This window comes from Equus asinus, chromosome 9 (genome assembly GCF_041296235.1).
Source record: "Equus asinus isolate D_3611 breed Donkey chromosome 9, EquAss-T2T_v2, whole genome shotgun sequence".
Taxonomy (NCBI): Eukaryota; Metazoa; Chordata; class Mammalia; order Perissodactyla; family Equidae; genus Equus; species Equus asinus.
In genome coordinates, this window is record NC_091798.1 from 57,248,480 (window position 1) to 57,268,319 (window position 19,840).

General features: G+C 35.0%; 1 protein-coding gene across 1 annotated transcript in view; it reads left to right on the top strand.

The window, feature by feature from the left end:
- Positions 1-19,840, top strand: part of DTWD2 (DTW domain containing 2) — a 118,130-nt gene that overhangs the window by 9,549 nt on the left and 88,741 nt on the right. Inside the window, exon 2 of the mRNA XM_014844063.3 lies at positions 18,372-18,462. Within this exon, the coding sequence (XP_014699549.3) occupies positions 18,372-18,462 (91 nt within the window). The remainder of the gene's footprint in view (positions 1-18,371; positions 18,463-19,840) is intronic.

Here is a 19,840-nt window from a genome sequence, read left to right on the forward strand (position 1 = left end):
GGGAGTTACTTTGAGACTCTGCAAATATCCTATTTTTCCTCAAGTTTCTGTCCCCTAATTTTTGCATCCATCAGTGTATCTTGCCTGTAACAATTATTGCTGTGGTGTTCTAACGGTGATTTTCTGTTTACTCCATTCTTTCTATATTTATTGATTGGGATTTTTCTACATGGAAGAGCTTTCTGTTCTTCCTATTTATTTGTTTATTCAATTTACTTTTATCTGTATGGAATCATGGATATTTATTTTATTTCTCTGGATTATAATCCAATACTACTATTACTTATTTTGTTGCTCAAATTGTTCCTCTTGGGCCTTTGGGAGCTCTTTCATGAAAGGTTGGCCCCTGGGCCCTTTTGACATGCTTATCCTTTTGTGAGAACTTACTTTCTGGCACTTTAAGATGGTCCAAGCTCAGCTTTTGTTTTCCCTTTCCCAGACCTAGAATCAACCACTTCTCCAAGAAGCTCTGTTTAATGGAGAATGGTATTAGAAACTAAGATCTGGGCTCTAGGTGTGTTTATTTCTACTGGGATGCCCATCTTATCAGTGGACAGAGCTGGGATATTTTTGTATATCTATGACCTGTGCATCCATCTACATCTATACTTATTTCTGAATCTGTGTGTGTGTATGTGTAAATGTGTGTGTGTGTATATATATAATATATATATAAAAATATATATATATATAAATCATGAGTTCCATCCAGTACCACAGGGTTTATTCTATCTTTCTTCCTTTCTTTTTTTTTTTCAATTATTTTTTGAGGTCATAATGGTTTATAACATTGTGTAATTTCAGGTGTACCTTATTGTTTTTCAGTTTCTGTATAGACTACATCATGGTCACCACCAATAGTCTAATTTTTATCCATCACCATATGTATGCGACCCTTTACCCCTTTCGTCCATCCCCCAACCCTGTTCCCCTCTGGTAACCACTAATCTGTTCTCTTTATCCATGTGTTTATCTTCCGCATATGAATGATATCATATGGTGTTTGTTTCTCTCTGGCTGATTTTGCTTAACATCATACCCTCAAGGTCCATCCATGTTCTTGCGAATGGGAGAATTTTGTCTTTTTTATGGCTGAGTAGTATTCCATTGTCTATATGTACCACTTCTTCTTTATTCATTCATCAGTTGAAGGGTATTTGGATTGCTTCTACGTCTTGGCTAATGTGAAAAATGCTACAGTGAATGTAGGGGTGCATAAATCTCTTTGAATTGTTGATTTCAAGTTCTTTTAAATACCCAGTAGTGGGATAGCTGGATCATATGGCATTTGTACTTTTAATTTTTTGAGAAATCTCCATACTGTTTTCTATAACAGTTGTACCAGTTTGCATTCCCACCAGCAGTGTATGAGAGTTCCCTTTTCTCCACGTTCTCTCCAACATTTGTTATGTTTTGTCTTGTTAAATATAGCCATTCTTACAGGTGCCTTCTTCCTTTCTTTATTTGTGACTTCTTTCTTTGACAGTGAGAAATATGGCTCTCTTTATCTATAGCACACAGCATATTGCATTATCTATAGCATGTAGAGCATATCTATAGCATAATATACTGTATTATTTGTTCAACCTTAGTGTACACATGAAGTTACCCATACCCCTGTTACTGATGGACTTCTACTGTGTAATTTTGGAGAACTATCAGGGAAAACAACATACCAGTAGATGGATTCTAATGCTGACTACTTTTATTAATTTAATTAACTTTGTATAGCTCCTGATCTTTTCCCTCCATAATTATTTTTGACTTTGTCTTATATATGTCCTGAATAGGTAAGACTGGCATAACATATCATCAACTAATTTGCGTATGATCATAAAAAAGTATTAAACATCTTTTCTGGTGAAAAGGTCTGAAAACCACAGGTTCTTTGAGAAACCTTGAGGTGGCATTTATTCAGTGCTTCTTGAAAATGTTTTTTTTTTTCCTGAATACAAAAGTGGTATATGATCTGTGGAAAAGTTACATGTTAAGGAAATATATAGTGGAGCATATGGAAATTCCTCATAACCCCTTATGACAACTACCACCTACCCATATATACCAGATAACTTATCAAGTGCTTTTTAAACTTGAACATTTTATAGCCTTCTTTTGAGGTTTACTCTGTAAATCTGCCAGAGTGGTAGAGAAACAGTCCAATCTAGCTATGTATCTAGGAAACTGATAAAGATATTAGAAGTCATTGTGGGAGTTTGATAGTATTAAGATAGCTTTATGGCCAGGGTTCTTTTCTTTTCCTTTATTTTTTATTTTATTTTTGTTATTTTATTGCAGTAACATTGGATTATAACATGTAACTTTCATGTGTACATTGTAATATATTTTGAATTCTCTGTAGATTACATCATGTTCACCACCCAAAGACTAATCACAGTCCATCAGCACACATGTGTGCCAAATCACCACTTTCACCTTCCTCCCTTCCCCCTTCCCCTCTGGTAACCACCAATCCAATCTCTGTTGCTATGTGTTTGTCAGTTTTATCTTCTACTTATGAATGAGATCATATGGCATTTGACTTTCTCCCTCTGACTTTTTTCGCTTAGCATAATACCCTCAAGGTCCATTCAAGTTGTCATAGGTGGCTGGATTTCATCATTTCTTATGGCTGAGTAGTATTCCATTGTGTATATAGACCACATCTTTATCCATTCGTCCCTTGATGGGCACCTAGGTTGCTTCCAAGTCTTGGCTATTGTGAATAAGGCTGTGAAGAACATAGGGGTGCATGTATCTTTATGCATTTGTGTTTTCATGTTCTTTGGATAAATACCCAGCAGTGGAATAGCTGGATCATATGGTAGATCTATTCTTAATTTTCTGAGGAAGCTCCATACTGTTTTCCATAGTGGCTGCACCAGTTTGTACTCCCTCCAGCAGTGCACAAGGGTTCCCTTCTCTCCACAGCCTCTCCAACACTTGTTGTTTCCTGTCTTTAATGTTAATTATAGCCATTCTGACTGGAGTGAGATGGTATCTCATTGTAGTTTTGCTTTGCATTTCCCTGGTAGTTAATGATGTTGAACATCTTTTCATGTGCCTGTTGGCCATCCGTATATCTTCTTTGGAGAAATCTCTGTTCAGATCTTTTCCCCATTTTTTAATTGGGTTGTTGGTTTATTTGTTGTTGAGACATATGAGTTCTGTATATATTTTGGATATTAACCTCTTATCAGATGTATGGTTTGCAAATATCTTCTCCCAATTGGTAGGTTGTCTTTTCGTTTTGTTGATGGTTTCCTTTGCTGTGCAGAAGCTTTTTAGTATGATGTAGTCTCATTTGTTTGTTTTTTCTATTGTTTCCCTTGTCTGGTCAGACATGTATTGAAAAAATGCTGCTAAGACTGATGCCAAAGAGCATACTGCCTGTTTTCTTCTAGAAGTTTCATGGTTTCGAATCTTACTTTCAAGTCTTTAATCCATTTTGAGTTGATTTTTGTGCATGGTGTAAGATAACCATCTATTTTCATTCTTTTGTGTGTGGCTGTCCAGTTTTCCCAACACCCTTTATTGAATAGACTCTCCTTTCTCCACTGTATGCTCTTGGCTCCCTTGTCAAAAATTAGCTGTCCGGGGGTGGAACTGGTGGCGCACCAGTTAAGTGTGCGCGTTCCGCTTCTCAGCGGCCCAGGGTTCGCCGCTTTGGATCCCGTGTGTGGACATGGCACCACTTGCCAAGCCATGCTGTGGTAGGCATCCCACGTATAAAGTAGAGGAAGATGGGCATGGATGTTAGCTCAGGGCCAGTCTTCCTCAGCAAAAAGAGAAGTATTGGCAGTAGTTAGCTCAGGGCTAATCTTCCTCAAAAAAAATATTAACTGTCCATAGATGTGTGCATTTATTTCTGGGCTCTCAATTCTGTTCCATTTATTTGTGTGTCTGTTTTTGTGCCACTACCATGCTGTTTTTGTTACTGTAGCTTTGTAGTATATTTTGAAATCAGAGAGTGTGATACCTCCAGCTTTGTTCTTTTCCCTCAGGATTGCTTTGGCTATTCGGGATCTTTTGTTGTTCCATGTAAATTTTAGGATTCTTTGTTCTATTTCTGTAAAAAATGTTGTTGGAACTTTGATAGGATTGCATTGAATGTATAGATTGCTTTAGGAAGTATGGACGTTTTAACGATGTTAATTCTTCCAATCTAAGAGCATGGCATATCTTTCCATTTCTTTCTGTCTTCTTCAATTTCTTTCAACAATGTTTTATAGTTTTTGGTGTACAGATTTTTTTTTTTTTAAATTTCAGTGTGTTTTCATCACAGTGTCATTTATTTTTATTTTTATTTTTTTATTATTATTATTATTTTTTATTGAGTTATTGATAGGTTACAATCTTGTGAAATTTCAATTGTACATTAATGTTTGCAAGTCATGTTGTAGGTGCACCACTTCACCCTTTGTGCCCATCGCCCACCCCACCTTTCCCCTGGTATCCACTAAACTGTTCTTGGTCCATAGTTTTAAATTCCTCATATGAGTGGAGTCATACACAGATGATCTTTCTCTCGCTGGCTTATTTCACTTAACATAATTCTCTCAAGGTCCATCCATGTTATTGCAAATGGAATGATTTTGTTCTGTTTTGCAGCTGAGTAGTATTTTTGGTGTACAGATTTTTGACCTCTTTGGTTATGTTTATTCCTCAGTATTTTATACTTTTTGTTGTAACTTTAAATAGCATTGTATTTTTTTTTTTTTATTGAGGAAGGTTAACCCTGAGCTAACATTGTGCCCATCTTCGTCTACTTTATATGTGGGACACCTGCCACATCATGGCTTGCCAAGTGGTGCAACACCTGGGATCTGAACCAGCGAACCCTGGGCCGCAGAAGCGGAATGTGTGAACTTAACTGCTGGGCCACTGGGCTGGCCCCAGGATTGTATTCTTTGTTTTTTTTTTTAAAGATTTTTTTTCCTTTTTCTCCCCAAAGCCCCCCAGTACATAGTTGTATATTCTTAGTTGTGGGTCCTTCCAGTTGTGGCATGTGGGATGCCACCTCAGTGTGGCTTGATGAGTGGTGCCATGTCCGTGCCCAGGATTCGAACCCACGAAACACCAGGCCGCTGCAGCGGAGCGTGTGAACTTAACCACTCGGCTACGGTGCCGGCCCCCAAGGATTGTATTCTTAATTTCTCTTTCTCCTGCTTCATTGTTAGTGTATGGAAACACAACTGATTTTTGTATGTTGATTTTGTATCCTGCGACTTGACTGTATTTATTATTTCTAAAATTTTTTTAGTGGATACTTTAGGGTTTTTTATATATAAAATCATGTCAGCTGTGAATAGTGACAGTTTCAATTCTTCTTTTCCAATTTGGATCCCTTTTATTTCTTTTCTTACCTGATTGCTCTGGCTGGGACTTCCAATACTATGTTAACTAAGAGTGGTGAAAGTGAGCATCCTTGTCTGGTTCCTGTTCTCTGAGGGATAGCTTTCAGTTTTTCCTCCAGTTAGAATGATATTAGCTGTGGGTTTATCATATATGGCCTTTATTATGTTGAGGTATTTTCCTTTTATAACCATTTTATTTAGAGTTTTTTATCATAAATGGACGCTGTATCTTGTCAAATGCTTTCTCTGTGTCTATTGAGATGATCATGTGCTTTTTATTCTTCATTTTGTTAACGTGGTTTATCATGTTGATTGATTTGTGGATGTTGAAACATCCCTGCATCCCTGGAATAAATCCCACTTGATCGTGATGTATGATCTTTTTAATGTATTGTATTCAATTTGCTAGTATTTTGTTGAAGATTTTTGCATCGATTTTCACCAGTGATATTGGCCTATAATTTTCTTTTTTTTTGTATTGTCCTTGTCTGGTTTTGGTTATCAGGATAATCTTGGTTTCATCGAATGAGTTAGGAAGCTTCCCCATCTCTTCAGTTTTTTTTGAACAGTTTGAGAAGGATAGGTGTTAGGTCTTCTTCGAATGCTTGGTAGAATTCACCAGGGAAGCTGTCTGGTCCTGGACTTTTATTTTTTGGGAGGTTTTTGATTACTGTTTCAATCTTCTTACTGGTGATTGGTCTATTCAAATTCTCTACTTCTTCTTGATTCAGTTTTGGAAGGTTGTATGATTCTAAGAACTTATCCATTTCTTTTGGATTATCCAATTTGTTGGCATATAGCTTTTCATAGTATTCTCTTATAATTGTTTGTATTTCTGAGGTGTCTCTTGTAATTTTTCTCCTTTCATTTCTTTTATTTTTTTGAGGATGATTAGCCCTGAGCTAACTGCTGCCAATCCTCCTCTTTTTGCTGAGGAAGACTGGCCCTGAGCTAACATCCATGCCCATCGTCCTCTACTTTATGTATGAGATGCCTGCCACAGCATGGCTTTTTGCCAAGAGGTGCCACGTCTGCACCCGGGATCTGAGCTGGTGAACCCCAGGCCACCGAGAAGTGGAACGTGTGAACTTAACTGCTGCGCCACTGGGCTGGCCCCTCTTCTTTCATTTCTGATTTTATTTATTTGAGCCTTCTCTCTTTCTTGGTGAGTCTAGCTAAAGGTTTGTAAATTTTGTTTATCTTTTCATAGAACCAGCTCTTGGTTTCATTAATTTTTTCTATTTTTTTGTCTCTATTTTGTTTATTTCTGCTCCGGTTTTTATTATTTCATTCCTTCTACTGTTTTTGGGCTTTGTTTGTTCTTCTTTTTCCAGTTCCTTTCAGTGCACTGTTAGATTGTTTATTTGGGATTTTTCTTCTTTGTTGAGGTGGGCCTGAATTGCTATAAACTTCCTTCTTAGAACTGCTTTTGCTGTATCCCATAGATGTTGACATGTCATATTTTCATTTTTATTGGTCTCCAGGAAGTTTTTGATTTCTTCTTTGATTTCTTCATTGACCCAGTCATTGTTCAGTAGCATTTTGTTTAATCTTCACATTTTTGTGGCTTTTCTGGTTTTCTTCCAGTAGTTGATTTCTAGTTTCATACCTTTGTGGTCAGAAAAGATGCATGGTATTATTTTGATCTTCTTAAATTTATTGAGACTTGTTTTGTTTCCTACTATGTGATCAATCCATGGTCATTTGAAAAGAGTGTATATTCTCTGGTTTTTGGATGGAATGTTCTATATAAATCCACAAAGTCCAGCTGGTCAACTGTGTCATTTAAGGCCAGTGTTTCCTTATTGATCTTCTGTTTGGATGATCTGTCCATTGGCGTAAGTGGAGTGTCAAAGTCCTTTACTATTATTGTGTTACCATCTATTTCTCCTTTTATGTCTGTTAATAATTGCTTTATATATTTATGTGCTCCTATGTTGGGTACATAGATATTTACAAGTGTTTTATCTTCTTGTTGGATTGTTTTCTTTATCATTGTGTAGTACCCTTCTTTGTCTCTTGTTACAGTTCCAAGCTGGGTACTAGGGGTATTAAAATGAATGGAACTTGACTGTTACCATCAAGAATCTTTAAGGGGAGAAACACACTTAAGCTAGGTGTAGTTATAACATGAATAGTGTGTTTTAGGAGGACAGAATTTGAAGGGACCCACTACTTGGAGTTTCACAGTGGAGGTGGTATTTAAACTATTCTTTACTACTTGGCTTTTCTTAGTGCCATTGCTCTGTCATGAATTTTTACAGTCTTGTACTTATTGAAGTAGTTTTCTAGCCTCCGTTTTGTCATCTATCCAATTTCCTTTCAACAACATTCATTAGATTTTTTAACATCTAGGTCTGCTCATTTTATTCCTTTCCTCGAGAACTTCCATGCTTGTATTTTACATAAAGAATGAAATCCAGACTGTAGTGTGGCTTCCGAAGCCCTGCGGGTCACACCTCAGCCTGTCCTACTCTCCTCCTCCAGCAAGGCCTCCACATACCCCCTTCTCCACTATCTGAATGACTCCCTGAAACAGGTGGTTTTATGTTTGCTTTATGCCTTCATTCTGTTGTTGTCTCTGTATCAAATGCTTCTCCCTCGTCTCTGCTGTCTGAAATCCTGCTATGTTTCAAGGTCTACCTCGAATACCATGTCTTGCATGAAACCATTTCTCATCCTTCCTGCCGTCTTCCAAGTTTGAATCGTTTCTTCTAACTTCTGACTTTGTCTATTTCCCCCACATACTATTAGCTTCCTGTGAGTTGGCCTTTTCATATTTTTTTCGTGTATCTTTAACCACATATCCTAATTACTTGTAGCCATTTTATACTGGAGAATTTTATGAATGTTTTGGCTTTGAACTTTTGCTTGGTTATCTCTTTCAGACTCTTAGGTTTTTTATTTATCACGAAATGTCTCAATTCTTGTGCTAGGCCTTCTGCGACCTAGGGCAGCTGGATATAATTATGTGCTAAAACTTTTCATTGAACACTAAATGCTTATGTGGAATCAACAAAATGTATTGATTAAGGGCATGCGTTTTGAAATTAGAACTGGATTCTAGCCTGAGCTTTGCTTTCTTTTTGAGAAAGTTTCTGAACTTCTCTAAGCCTTGGTTTCCTCAGCTGTAAATTAGGACAGTAATACTTCCTCTCCTTGAAGGGTTTTTTGAGAATTGAATGAAGGTAAAATATTTAGCATAGTGTCTGTAACTTAAAAGTGTGCAATTAATGTTAAGTTGTTCTTATTTGCCTTTTCCTCCTCATTCTCTTCTTTCTTTTTCTTCTTCTCTCTTTCTCTCCCTTATCCCTTCCCCTTCCCCTCTTTTTCCTCTCTTCTCCCTCTTTCTTTTCCTCCTCTATGAAATATCATTATTATTATTTATGAAGTTGATCTGTTTTGCTGTTAGTCAACTTCTTCCCTTTTAGGGTAGTTTTTCTAGATTCATAGATTAAGGGCAAATGAATAATTTCACATGTGTGAATGCTGCAGGTCACTGTACATAAATTGCCTCGTGATGGAGATTTTGTTATCCCGAGGCTTTCAAAAGAACTCACTTTCCAGCTACAAATAAATGTTACCTTGATGAAAAACACTTTTTTTAAGGAACATCAGAATCAGTGGCTTATTCATAGCATTATTGTAGTCTCTTATTAGTAAAGTAGCACTAACTTAAACCTTGTTATATCTCTTTGTTATATCAAAGAAAATCCTCAATCTCTTTTACTTTTTTGAGGAAAAGGACATTTATATAAAATTAAAATTAGGAGGAATGCTTCCTTAATAAATCAGCTGTACAAAATCTATATTTTAAAGTCTAGGCAGTTTTTAGGTATGGGAAAGGAGAGGAAAGAATAAACAAAATGAACTTTCAATAGTAAAATGGTCCCTTCATTCTATGATTTTCCTTGTAAAATATTTCTACTGAGGGATAGCTGTTCCTTGGGATCACTTTAACCTTTGACTCCTTGCTTGTCAGGATGAACATTCATTCTGTTCCCTTTAGTTGGCCAGTGAATAAGGAGCATAGAATTCTGCTACACACAGACCTGGATGCTCACTTTGATAAATCATGTGGATATTCTTTCTTTACTCAATCATTATTTATTCAGTATTCAATATCCAATAAATGCACAGCTTGAGTGATATAAAAATTATTAAGAAATTGTTTTCTCTAGTTTTTATAGTGAGTTTAGCGTGAGAGAAAATATGTCTAAGTAATCAGTATTTAAGACAAATTGTGAAAGTATAAAGTAAGAATTTGCAGAGGAAAGAGTGATTAACTTAGTTTGCTATTAAGATAGATGTTTGCTATTCTCTTTGTTTACATTTATGTAGAAGAGGAGAAAGTAAATAGTAGGATAACTGAATATGGATGATTACTTTGTGATAAGATTCTCAGTCAGTTGCTCTGTCACTTTGTCATTGCAGTTTAAGTAGGGGCTTTATATAGCTGCTGTATATAGTTGTCTTTCTGGTCACAAGACTTTTGTTTTCCAGGCATCTGGCTCCTCTGAAGTCTTCTTTAATTATAATAATACTTAGTAAAGATTTTGTTAATCACAGATCCTATAGTAGGAATAAGCTTATCTCTAGGTTAGTGATCTCTAAATTATTTTGATTACACACCACAGTTGGTTAAAAAACATAGGCTGTAATTCTAATAGATATACATATTTATCTATGATTATATACATTTATTATATACTAATGTATGATGGGCCTCATAAAACAGACACAAAAATAGATATTAAAAAGGAAGAGAATGGTAAAACAAACTATTTAAAAATGTCTTGCTGTATTGTGATGGAGTCATACTATCATTATGCATTATTTTGAGGCATGATATATACTTACGGTGAGGTTCATTGTTGATGATAGTAAGGTTTGAATCCACAGTTCAAATGATCTTTATGATTTCTACTTTTTTTAAGTTATCATATCTGATTAGATTTCTTAACTCTAATGAAGAGTTTGAACTAGGAGTAAGAAAGAAACAGCTCTGCCATGTACTTGTTGTTTGTTTGTGATTGTGCAATCAGAATTTCTTCATTATGGATTCTTTGTGGGTGTATATTGTTTCTTTGTGGGTGCCATTGTGAACACTCCATGTTATGGAACTCCTTTCCTATCAGGACACCACATAACCATCTGCTTTACCAACCCAATGAGGGAGTGTTATTCTATATACTAAATATTAGTAATGCTTACGTATAAATAGAAGTGATAATATTTTCTTTTTGCACCCCATTAAGTCATTTTACTTAACTCACTTTGGAGACCACTTCTCAAGGCATGCTCTCTGGGGCACAGGTCTCTGAAGGTGTCATCTAAAGATATTTATTCTCTTTATAAAGTTGCTTCCTCTCTTATAACAGTGATTTTTTTTTCTAAGCCTATCCTTTCTCTACTCCTGAAGGCAGTTATAAGATAAAATAATGTAGTGGTAAAAACAATTTTGGGGAGTATGAGAATATCGTTGTTTACACTTGCAGCAATCAGACATGGTAGATGTTACCTATTTTTCTTCTCCTTATGAGATAAAAGTTTATTATAATGCTATATTAATAATGAAAAGCTGTTCTTTCATTGGTTATATTTAATATAGTTTCAGAAATTTAAAAACTAGAGTTTATTTTACAGGTTAAGTTTTTTTAAAACGACAGTAGAGGGCACTGTGGTATTTAGTTTTTCAAAGCCTGTTTTAATATTAGAAAGTTGGCGTTTTTATGTGTAATGCAGTGTATCTATTCAACTAATCTATTCAAAAGCTATGAAACTCTGTTCTTTACTTTTTCACTCTCTTGGGACTATAAAAATGTTGTTGACTATTGGGAAATTTGAGGCACACTGTTTTTCTGGGTTCTATATTTGCTTTTGTTGAGTGACTAAAAGAAATCCTTTAAAGATAGTAGATTCTTCTAAGTCTATTCACTAATCTTTCAAGTTTCCCTCTATGAGATTTTCTTGATTAAAATCAGTACTATGAGAAAAATAACTTACAGTGAATGTTAAGAAATTTAATTAAACTTTTGAAAAATGTTTTTTGTAGGTTCTAGCATCTCTAGTCATAAGTCAGGTATAATTTTATTTGCCTACAGGCTGTCAGAGATAGCATGCTTAGAGTGACAGATTACAGTTGTATTACAGCAGTGACTTCGGAAGCCAGTCAATCTTAGTCTGACAGGAAGCCTACGTATTTATTCCTACATCTTTAATGAGAAGAGAAGAAAAAGCTTATTTCATAAAGTTCCCTCAGGGAAATTATTTGAAAATTCCATTTATAGTTTAAGAATATAATTAACATTAATTGGGTTGTGTAGATTTTAAAGAAGATAACCCTCAATGGTGGAAAACAGTATTTATAATGCATTTGCAATGCGTTGTTAATATGGAAGAGGGAAAATTCTCAGCTCTTACTTTGGTCATTCTGTTGTAAATTAGCTGAAAAATAATAGTCACAAATGATTACATTTTTATAACATTTGCCTGTGATTCAGTAGTTACTCCCCAGAACTTTCTTGGTGCCTTATTACAGGTTTTATGAAGGAGGAAATTGAAAACCTGTGACGTGCTCAAGATCACATAGCAAGACAATGACATTGTCAATGACGTGTCTTAATAGTTATTCCCCAAACCTATACCTAATTGACCAGTTGATATTTCTTCCGATATTAATTTTTCTTTCTCAGATCTATATAAATTCTAGAAGTAGTTTGATTTTTATTTTAAAATGAATGTTCATTATTTATAACTAATGAGTTTTGATGTGTAGTTGTCCATATTTTTTTTCCTGTCAATCATAATAGTTCATAGGAAGCCAGGAACTTATAAAAAATTTTCTGGCACAGTAAGAACAAATAAGCTGCATGAAGACAGGAGTCTTTGTTTCTTTATCTAAGTGCCTAATGTCTGGCACATAGTTAGATGTACAGTAAATATTTGAATAAAAATTAATTGAATGTATAAATTCTTTAATCCATTATCGATTTGAAATATTTAAATCTTCAAGAGTTAAGTTTGGGTGTGAGATTTTTTTGTTCTTCGGAAAAAGATTTTATTTTTAGTTTTTAAATTCAATTTATTGAAACTAAAAATAAAGAACAAAAACAGTTCACCCATTTCTTCACTCCCCACCCCTTGCCTCTGGCAACCACCAATCTCTTCTCTGTATCAATGAGCTTAGTTTTTTTTTTTTTTTAATATTCTACGTATAAGAGAGATTATATGGTATTTCTCTTTCTCTGTCTGACTTATTTCACTTAGCATAATGCCCTTGAGGTCTATCCATGTTGTTGCAAATGGCAAAATTTCATTCTTTTTTATGACTGAATAATATTCCACAGGAGAATTTATATATATATATATATATATATATATATAATGTTAGTGTTATATATATATAATGTTAGTGTTATATATATATAAACACAATTTCTTTATCCATTCATCCTTTGGCGGACACTTAGGTTGTTTCCATATCTTGGCTGTTGTAAATAATGCTGAAATGAACATGGGAGTGCATATATCTTTTTGAATTAGTGTTTTCGTTTTCTTTGGATAAATACCCAGCAGTGGAATTGCTGGATCATATGGTAGTTCAATTTTTAATTTTATGGGGAAACTCCATACTGTTTTCCATAGTGGCTTCACCAATTTACATTCCTACCAAACAGTGCATAAGTGTTTCCTTTTCTCCACATCCTCACCAACACTTGTTATTTCTAGTCTTTTTGATAATAGCCATTCTAATAAGTGTGGGGTGATACCTTGTTGTGGTTTTGATTTGCATTTCCCTGATGATTAATGATGTAGAGCATCTTTTCATATACCCATTGGCCATCTGTATATCTTATTTGGCAAATTGTCTGTTAGACCTCGTGTTCCTTTTTTAATTGGATTGTTTGTTTTTTTGCTCTTGAATTGTATGAGTTCTTTATATATTTTGGATATTAGCCCCATATCAGATAGATGATTTGCGAATACTTTTTCCCATTAGCAGATTGCCTTTTCATTTTGTTGATGGTTTCCTTTGCTGTGCAGAAGCGTTTTAGTTTGATGTAGCCACACTTGTTTATTTTTGCTTTTGGCGTCAGATTCAAAAAATCATCACCAAGACTGACATCAAGGAGCTTACCGCCTGTGTTTCCTTCTAGGAGTTTTATGGTTTCAGGTTTTATGTTCAAGTCTTTAACCCATTTTGAGTTAATTTTTGTGTATGGTGTAAGACAGTGGTCCAGTTTCATTCTTTTGCATGTGGCTGTCCAGTTTTCCCAACAACATTTATTGAAGAGACTGTCCTTTCCCCATTGTATGTTGTAAGTTAATTGACCATATATGTGTGGGTTTAATTCTGGGCTCTCTAATCTGGGCCATTAACCTATGTGTCTGTTTTTATGCCAATACAATACTGTTTAAATTACTATAGCTTTGTAATAAAGTTTGAAATTGAGGAGCATGATGCCTCCAGCTCTGTTCTTCTTTTGCAAGATTGTTTTGCCTATTCAGAGTCGTTTGTGGTTCCATACAAATTTTAGGTTTTTTGTTCTATTTTTGTGAAAAATGCCATTGGAATTTTGATAGGGATTGCATTGAATTTGTAGATTGCTTTGGGTAGTATTATGGACATTTTAACAATATTAATTTGTCCATTCCATGAGGATAGAATATCTTTCCATTTATTTGTATCTTCTTCAGTTTCTTTCATTAATGTGTTGTAGTTTTCAATATATAGGTCTTTCACCTCCTTGGTTAAATTTATTCCTAGGCATTTTATTCTATTGGAAAAAGATTTTAGAATAAAGAGAGCCAATACTCTGCACTTATCTGCCTGTTTGGTAAGAGAGAGTTTAACATTTGAATAGCTAGTCACCAGCACAATGCATGCAAACCATTGTGGAGGAGGAAAGTATGAGAAAAATTGCTGTTAAAGTAACAAATAAGCACAAATTCATATTGTTAGAGTAACTTGTTAAATATAAAGTCGGTCAATGGAATGCAAGATGTTTTAAGTAACCATAGTTTTATTAGTTTGAAGTAATTAGAAATAGGTTAATAAAGGGAACATACTTTAAAATAAATAGGTAATGATGTTTTATGGGCATGTCAAAGCATAAGCCAAAACAATTAGTTTTAGCTTGTGTCACAGTTATGGTATTTACATATAGTGCTTAGCTGTTTGGTTTTTTTTTTAGTAAATATTTTCTTCAGTAAATATTTTTGCCTCTTATGTGCGATTGCTTACCAGAATGATCACAAATTATAGCAAAAGAAGATCTGAGACTCTGAGTTTCACTTATAATAGGAACTAATTGCTTAAGTACTAGAGAAGAAGTGAGGGAGAGATTAATATTTGATATGTAAGGAAATGAAGGGATAGAATAAGAAATTGTGTAGGAGGAAAAAGGCATCCCAAGGTGGAGGTAAGAGGGAGTGCAAAGGTATTCCTTGATGTACTCAGCAGTATTTATTGATGGCACAGTATACTTGGTGCTGGGATATAAAAGTGAAAAATGTAGGCCTTGTCCTTGTCCTAATGTTGCTTACATTGTAGGGAAGGAAAGCCAGCTTCAGATAACATAATGTCAAATAGTGATAAAATGCTTCTCTCTTATTAATTAGGTTGAAGATTCTTTTTCCATTGCATTTTTACATTTTTTAAAACAACAGCTTTATTAAGATATGACTCACATACTGTGACACTCATCCTTTTAAAGTGTACAATTTGGAGGTTTTTGTTGTATTAGCCAAGTTGTGCAAACATACTATCACAATAGTTTTAGCAGGGTTCTCTTTGAGGGTCTCTTTTCCAGATCTTTCTCTTAAGCTGCCTTCTTCTTTTGGTGTTACATCCTGCCTATTAGACTGCACTAATTACCAGCTGATTGTTCTGTTGTTTTGATGCAGTGCCCTAGGGCATAAAGGGCTCAGCAGCTTGATCCAGTTAAATTCAGGCAGGGGTGGCTTTTGAGGCCGCTCGTTGAGGTTTGTTCCCACTGCAGGTGTGCTCTTAGCTGTCTCTTTCCCTATTCCTTATGATGACCTAGCTGGCTTATGATTTAGCTTGCTGCTCTTAATTAAGAGTAGTTACTGTTTTTGAAAGCACCCTTAGTCTTGAACTTCCTCACACTTTGTTTCAAATAAAGCAGTTACTTTGGGGAGCGCTTCAGACCTCTCTTTTCTTACAGTCTGCCTCTCCTCTGGGGCAAACGCTCTGAGCCACTGTTCTGGGCTCAGGGCTTGGCAGTAACCTCTGGCTTGCTGGTTCTGGTGTGGAATTTCTGTCCTATGGGCAAACTGGGGTGAGGGCAGTTGGGGCCCCAGCATTCTTAGCCTATTTCACTGTGGTAAAGCTACTGTTTTATAGTTGGAGGCTGGGTGGAGGAAGGGAGCCTTTGCTCCCTTGGCCGCACTCATCAGGAATTTAGCCTCTTCAACTTGGACTTGGCGGGGATGAGAAATGCTGATGACATACGGTAAGCTTTGATTAAGAGCTGAGAGGGAGCTCTCTTTTCTTAGCCACACTAGCTGGAGTGGAGCTTCTGTCAGCCTGAGCTGGGGCAAGATAGGAAATGGGTTATAGTTCAAATGCCACAGAGTGTCCCATTACCAAATTTTCATAGATTTTCTTGAATGGTGTTTCTTCATTCAAATATGCCCTTAGAACATTTTCCAGAAACTTTAAATGGTTGTTTTTAAAAATAGTTTTTGTTAGCTCTGTTTCGCTGGGGAGTGGGTCTGTGAAGCAACTTTCCTTGTCATCCTGGAAGTGGAACTCTCCATCGCAGGTAACTGAGGTTTTTTTTTTATGAACAGAGGTTTTGGTCAGATGTGAAACCCAGGGCTACCAATAGCCGAGTAGTTCTTTGCACTATCCAAACTGTCACACTAAGGACTTTTATAATCACTACACACGTCATGAGCTTAAAATGTTGTTTTCAGTGTTTATTTTACCTAGTTTTTTGCTGCCCACGGAAATCTGCAGTGTCTGCCCAGCTTGTTTACTTGATTGGATTTTGCAGTTCTTTGGCTCATTGATATGTGGATGTTTCCTGCATAGGACAATTGATTTTTTTTTTGCATTCTTTCATATTCTTAGAATCATACGATTTACAGATATTTAAGTTGATATCCAATTAAATTCTGAATTTTTTAAATGGCTTCATCTTGTCTTAAATTACTAAAATCTTATCTGAAATTACTTAAACTTATTCTAAATTATCTAAAATCATCTTATGTGAAATCGTGCATTTCAGTCATATAGAGTTTCATAAAAAAAATCAGAAACTTAAAATTTTAGAGTTTGAATGTAACTCAGCCTCTTCATCGTTTTACTGAATGAGAAATCCTTTCTTTTTTTCTTTTCTTTTTTTGGTGAGGAAGATTGTCTCTGAGCTAACATCCATGCCAGTCTTCTTGTATTTTGTATGTGAGATGCCAACACAGCATGTCTTGATGAGCAGTGTAGGTCCACATCCCGTGTCCTAACCTGGGAATCCTGAGCTGCTGAAATGGAGTGCACAAACTTAACCACTATGTCACTGGGTGGGCCCAAGGAATCCTTTCTGATTGTAGCCCTTGGTCTGTTTATCAGTATACCTAGTGCCATCAATCACTGTCTGCTCCTCTCTGTGTTTACTCTTCCTGTGACCACTGAAAGACTCTCTCCATCCCTGTAAATCTGCTCACATTCCTGAGAGGGAATCCAATGTAGGGCAGAGTAATCATACTGATCATTTCAGACGTCACTAGAAAACAAGTATATTGGTTTGTGTTGATTAATCGTCCATTCTAGGTTTGGTGGTGGAGAGGGGAGGTGGGGTCCTGTTGTACAATACATTTCTACCACCTTCTAAGATATAATCTAAATAATTTCTTAGCAGGAACATAGGCTTGACAGCTTCTTGCAGAATGAGGTAGTAGATACAATTGAACCAGTTTACTCACACTCTATGGTTTATTAATATAAGCGTTTCTTACCTCAGGCTCTACATAAGTAAAATTGAGAAAGGAGTTGATAGTGGTCAGTTTTGCAGTTGTAAATATGCTGCTGGGAATTCCCTTTAATTTAACATTCACTTGTATACTATAGTAATGGCATGTAACATCTGCCTGTATTAGTGATCTGTTGTGAAAATTTACTTCCATGATATACTGTATCTGGCTGCTTGATGAATTTCATTTTATAAACACACATATCAAATAATGGATTTAATGCTGAAATAAAAATGTATATTCCTACAATGCCTTTGGAAGGACACAAAAGAAACTGGTCATTGGTTGCGCCTAGGGAAGAGAGTGCCCTAGGCTGGAGGACTGAGATGGAAAGTATACCCTTTTTTTCCATCTGAATTCTGTAATAAGTGTAATTATTACCAAAACAATAGTAAAGCACTAAACAGTAGCAAAAACAAAAACAAAGTAAACAGTAACAAAGGGGAAAACAAATGGATAAGGCAGACAGTCTGTGGATATAATTTTAACCAAATATTATTTGGCAGTCCCTATTTGGATTTCTTCTCACAACTGGTAAGCTCTCCATGTTGATTGATGGCCAAGGTTGATTAAGAGTCTCTTCTAGGTGGTAATTACGTTCTAATATTTTACCATCATATCGTTCCCTCCAACTCCAAGATGATTTAGAAGAATTGCCAGGTTTCTCTTTGACATGAGATCTGTTCTTTATTTGGAATGAAACTTAGTAGAAGTGTTACTTCATGAATAAAAGAGCATGGTGGTGACTTACAAGTATTCTTCCACCGAAGATAGATAAGACAAGATTTTTTAAGGTACTTTGAGCTATATAGATGGTAAAGAATTTACTTGAGTCTTTTTCCAAATTCTCATTTATAAATTCTGACTGATTAAATTCATTCTTAGTGTTTCATTTTAAAAGAATGCAGCATTAGCAAATCTCTTTATATAATGAAGTGGGATTATGTTCAAGTTTTAGGTTATTGTTATATCGTTGTATTTTAAACATTTACAGGTTTCCTTTTTCTTTCTGCCCTTTAGCCGGCCTCAGAAAGTATGTTTGTGTCCATTTCTACCAGTGCATCCTCTGCACATCTCTACCCACTTGTACATAATTCAGCATCCAGCAGAGGTGAGTAAGTTTTGTAAAATACTCAACTTCAAATAGAATATAAGTCCACAAGAGGAAACACAGATAAACATACTCATCCCTCTCAGCTCTTTAGTATTTCTGAAAATAAATTGATGATAAATGCTTTTCTCTTTGGGAGAAAATAATTTCTTTTACATATTATATGATTGTATAGTGTCATATGCTTTAGAGATAAAGACTATGTTATTTTATAAAAGTGTTATTTCATAAAAATGGTCTTATTAAATAGTATAGAAATTTAGAACTCTAACAATTTTGTATGAAGAAAAAATGAGATTTTTGTGAGTAAAAAGCTAAGAAAGTCATTACTTTCTAAATTTTGATCATAGCTTATATTCCTTGATCTCTTTTCTTGTTAAAGTAGAAGTAATTCTCAGCATTTTAATCTTGCAAAATGAATGTATAAAATAAATTTTTTAATTTTCTAAAATTAATAGAACAAATATGTTTATTTTATATTATATATATTGTATTATAAAGACCTTTAATTAATAGTTTCCTATATGCATGTGCTGGTGTGTATGTGTGTTCGTAACTCTTGATTAGCTGCAGTAATGACGAGGGGAGGGAAGGAGGTCATAGAAAGCCACAAAGTATAGTCAATAAAAAACTAGTTGATGCATGATACAAAATGGGTTTAATGTAAACTAAAGTTAAAACTCTTCCAGCATTTAGGAACTCAGGACATGATAGATCAAATCAGGCTTTTGAAGAAGGAATCATTTTTTTCTTAGATTTCTGAAGACTATACCACTTGGAGACTAATAAAGAGATGAAAAATATTAATCTTTTTCTTTTTCCAAATGATGCAACACTTATTCTTTTATTCCAAATTATTAAATATTCCATTTGTTGGGTAACCTTTTCTTCAGTGTTAACAAACAACATGCTTTTGTCAGGATTGTGACAATTTTGTTACTAGCATTATTTTACCTTATTTAAACTTACAACACTGTGCAGCTCAAATTTATGTAAAATGATAGTATACTAGTCATAACAGTTTTGGCTAAAACCTGACTTTCGATGGTGAATACTGTTTTCATTTTGCCATATACATGGTATGGTGACTTTTCATTACTGTGTAGTCCCAGACATAAGATGGCTTTTAAAATGTAGGTGTTTTCATTGATTTGTGACAGTTTTAATGTTTTTAAGTCTATTTATTTATTTATTCGTTCATTCCTTCTTTCCTTCCTTCCTTCCTTTCATGGTTAATTCACAATTTAGGTGATCCGTCTATAATCTTGTGTGCTACAAATGTAGTTTATGTTTATATAAGTACATTCAGATTGTTTTTCCTTATCACCCAAAGAATTTTCCAGTCTTAATCTAACTTAGTAATACCGGGCTGCCTTGT